The following is a 4061-nucleotide window of genomic DNA, read 5'->3' on the forward strand; positions in this document are numbered from 1 at the left end:
GCGGGACCTGGGCAGCTGTCTTTGTGCCGTCTGGGGCTGCGCGGTCTTGCTGGGTTGTGGCCTGTTCCTGGGCTGGGGGGTGGGGGGGTGCTCCCCACGCTGGTCTGGCCCGGGGGCTCGCCCTTGGGGGTTCCCTGTCCTGCGGTGGTGCCCTTTGGATCCGGCGGGTCTGGCCGGCTGGCTGGGCCAGTCCTGGCGGGGGTCTGCCGGGGCAGGTGGTACGGGCCGCGCCCTGCCATACCTGCGGGTGCGGCCCCGGGTGGACCCGGCTTGGGCGGCGCCCTGTGAGCCGGGCTCTGCGGTGTGGCTGGGCCCTTGGGGGGGGAGGGGCGTTCTGGCGCACTCTGGGGTGCCTGGTCGGTGCGCCTGGGGGCCGGCGGGGCGGCTTGCAGCATCCCCTTGGTGCCCAACTATGGGCGTGGTTGTCGTCCCTGGGGGCGCTGCTCTCGGTGCTGCTTCCGTTCCGGGTCCTTCTGGCCTGGGGTCCGGACCCTGCTGGCTCTGGGCCCACCGGCGGGCGTCCACCGGCTGCCCGCTCCGCGCGTCTCTGGCCGTCTGCTGGGCGGGGGCCTTGGCTCCTCTGCTGGTATCTCGGGCGGGGGGCTCTCTGGGCCCTTCCCTCGGGGGGTTGGGTGCTTGGGTGTGGGTGGGTGGGGGGGGCTGGATGCTGGCGGGGGGCCTTGGGGTTGGGGGTTGGGGTCGGTGGGGGGATGCGCTGGGTGCTCGGCTGCTTGGGGCTTCCTCGGATGTGTGTATGGGGGGCGGTGGCTGCCTCTCGGCCTGGGATCTTGGGGGCATCTGGGGGGTTGCCTGGGGCTCCCTGGCCTCCGCTTTTTCTGCTGGCCTGGCTGCATCTGCGGGCCCAGGGCAGTTTCTGGGTTTGCAGTAGCGGGTTTTTTTTTTTTGCACATATACTGGTATACGATGCACTGGCACGCCTTGGGATATGGGATAAAACTCATACTGGGCTTAACCTTAGACACGTTAATCCCAAATACCTGCTTTAGGTACTACCATTCATTCATTCCCCCTGTTCACAGCCACCACCATTATAGCTAAGCTTCACACTTGTCACCATACTGGCTGGATTACACAGCATAATAAGCACAATATATTCTACAACCTCACATCTTCCCCTCACTGCAAAACAGTCTATTCTTCCCCACCTTTTCTATTTCCTGCCTTGAGTCTCTTCTCCCTGCTCCCTTTCCCCTCCCCTTCCCCCTCCCCCTCCACTTAGGTGTAGCACTGCTCTCCCTTTTTATATCCTCCCTATAATAAAAGATTTCTTACCCTTCCTTAGGGAGGGCTGGTGATGGTCACAATTAAGCAATAAAATAAATCAATGTATTTTATTGCAATAACAAAATATGCATTGCTGTCTCATAATGATTGCACTTCCTGTGGTGTTGACCTTTGACAGCATGTGCAGACAAGTAAAAAAAAAAAAAAAAAACAGAACTCTTTAATCACTTTTCAGTAAAAATGACAGATACTCAAAAAAATCACCTAACGTTTCTGTGCACTGAAACATTGATTCATTGATGGCAGCAACTCCACCACCTGCAAGTACGGCACTTATTGAAATAAACAAGAACACACACCAAATTGCAGCACATGCTACATCCCAATATGTTGTGGGGATCCCTGTCCACCCAAGGGTTGGATGTATGTGTGTGGTGAATTAAAATCAGTAGGCCAGACCAGCTGTGGATTGAAGTGAGGTGCATTCTGGGAGCCCAAATACCAAATCTAATGACGGATTTCTATTTGCGGTGTCGGCTCTACGCGGCTCCGCACTCCTCGCTTTCAGGACCCGATACAGTTTCTCCAGAGCCTTTCCATTGAGCATGGACCTAACACGCAAAACTGCCAGACTGCATGCACTTTTTTGCTGCCATCCTCACAAGTTCACCAACAACAATCAGTGGTGGCCAAAGGCCACACTGTGCGTGAGTTGATGAGTCTACGCTGTAATGATTCTCAGACCCAATCAGTGGCTGCTTTGAGCCTACATCACATTTTCAGACCAGGGCTGGTTTTTTTGGAACCTCAATAAAGGAGCTATTAAAAAGGGCCATGGTCTTATGTTTGAAAATGAAATGATGCATTTTCTACTCTGGGTCAAAAAAAATTCAGTTTTTGGCATGTTTACCCAGCTGATACGCTTCAGCACAAAAGGAAAAACTATTATTTCTTTAGAGACACATAATGTTACATAATCTGTAGAGTAGGCGTCTCTGAGGGAGGTCCAGTCCTCAGGTCCAACCTCCACATCCCAGAGTTAGAGGGAGGATCAGGATTGATATATGGGTTGTACATCAGACAGCCTGAGTTAGAACGCTGCAGAGCGCAGCAGCATCTTCTCCTCACTATGAGCACACCTGATGAAGCTGAGCTCTGCTATCCACACCTGGGAAACTCCTCGTGCAGGAGGATCATGCGCTCTCACTCAGTGTCTGTGCTCATTCACATCATCCTGTCCTCCATCTCTGTGCTCACTTTAACCCTGAACCTGCTGGTCATCATCACCATCTCACACTTCAAGTATTGACATGTTCTGTTGTTTTTGTTACAGTGTTACATTGCTGAAAGTTTCTGTATTTGACTGCTGCTGTTTTCTGCTTTGATGAAAATTGTTGTATCATGTAATGATCAGTATGTTGCTCTTTAACTCCTCCAGGAAGCTGCACACTCCAACCAACTTCCTCCTCCTCTCTCTCGCTGTGTCAGATTTCTCTGTGGGTTTCCTTTGGATTTTTCAGATCCTGCTCTTAGACGGCTGCTGGGTTCTAAGTGCAGGCTGGTGTGTATTTAATGCTGTTGTAATTGGTATTGTCACCTCTGCTTCAATAGGAACTGTTGTGCTGATATCAGTTGATCGTTATGTGGCTGTTTGTGATCCGATGCACTATTCTACTAAAGTTACTCCAAACAGAACAAAAGCAGGTATTGTCCTATGTTGGCTCTGTTCTGGGATCTTTTACACTGCAGTGCTCAAAGATAATATAGAACATCCAGGTAGGTTTAATTCTTGTGCTGGAGATTGTACAGTTTATTTTCCTTTTATTGGTGGAATTGTGAATCTCTTTCTGGATTTCATCTTTCCAGTCACTATCATAGTGGTCCTGTATGTGAGAGTGTTTGTGGTGGCTGTGTCTCAGGCTCAGGCCATGCGCTCTCATGTTAGAGTGGTGACGTTTCAGGTTTCACAGAAGGTTAACAGGTCAGAGCTGAAAGCAGCCAGAGTTCTGGGTGTCGTGGTTGTTGTGTTTCTCATTTGTTTGACTCCATTTTTCATTGCTGCATTTTCAACAGGATTTTCTGATATAAGTTTAACATCTTTTGCTTTTGTTTTTTGTTTGGTACTCTTCAACTCCCTGCTTAACCCTGTGATCTATGTGTTTCTGTATCCCTGGTTCAGAAAAAGTGTGAAATGTATTCTTTCTCTTCAGATCCTGAAGTCTGGCTCCAGTGAGGCCAACATACTGTAAAGAGAGAGACTGCTGATGTGTAATCTTATCACACTGTGCTGTTGATGTTGTAAAAATCTCATTATTAAACTGTGATGATTGAAGTGAGCAGCTGCTCACATACAATGTGTTGATGATGTTTGAAATTATCATTGAAATAAAATGTGGATGATTTGTAGATTGATGATGATTTAATGTCTTGATCTGAACAAGAGGAAATAATTACTTTGTGTAAGAAAACAAATGAATCTTATTATTAATGATGAAACTAATTTGTAGATGTTTCAGAGTCTTGACTTTAACTCAGACATTTGATGATCAAACAGGTGTGTGAATGATAAACCATCAGGGCCTGTTACATGGACAAATGTGCACAAACACTTGATGGCCTGAACCTGATGCTCTATTCATTTCATTATCATTATTTTATTAAACTCTTTACCAAAAACAAACACATTTCAGTGCAGAATAAAACAATATTATACTGTGTGTAAAACAATGTGTGACGTCTGCTCACTAGTGGCAGATTTGAACTAAAACATTTAACTTAAAGTAAAGCTGGGATTATCAGAGATGATCATACTGTCT

General features: G+C 48.1%; 1 protein-coding gene across 1 annotated transcript; it reads left to right on the forward strand.

Annotated features, from left to right (window-relative positions):
- Nucleotides 1-2374: 2374 nt before the first annotated feature.
- LOC114478813 (trace amine-associated receptor 13c-like) lies at nt 2375-3494 on the forward strand. The gene is made up of 2 exons (XM_028472095.1): nt 2375-2547; nt 2684-3494. Exons 1-2 carry the CDS (start codon nt 2375-2377, stop codon nt 3492-3494), a joined length of 984 nt encoding a protein of 327 aa, XP_028327896.1.
- The last annotated feature ends 567 nt before the right edge of the window (nt 3495-4061 follow it).

This window comes from Gouania willdenowi, chromosome 17 (assembly GCF_900634775.1).
Source record: "Gouania willdenowi chromosome 17, fGouWil2.1, whole genome shotgun sequence".
Classification (NCBI taxonomy): Eukaryota; Metazoa; Chordata; class Actinopteri; order Blenniiformes; family Gobiesocidae; genus Gouania; species Gouania willdenowi.

Excerpts from the sequence above, each read along its gene's own strand:
- LOC114478813 (XM_028472095.1), top strand. The coding sequence starts at position 2,375 with ATGAGCACACCTGATGAAGCTGAGCTCTGCTATCCACACCTGGGAAAC. Across the intron at positions 2,548-2,683 it reads ATCACCATCTCACACTTCAA|GAAGCTGCACACTCCAACCA; the intron begins GTATTGACATGT and ends TAACTCCTCCAG.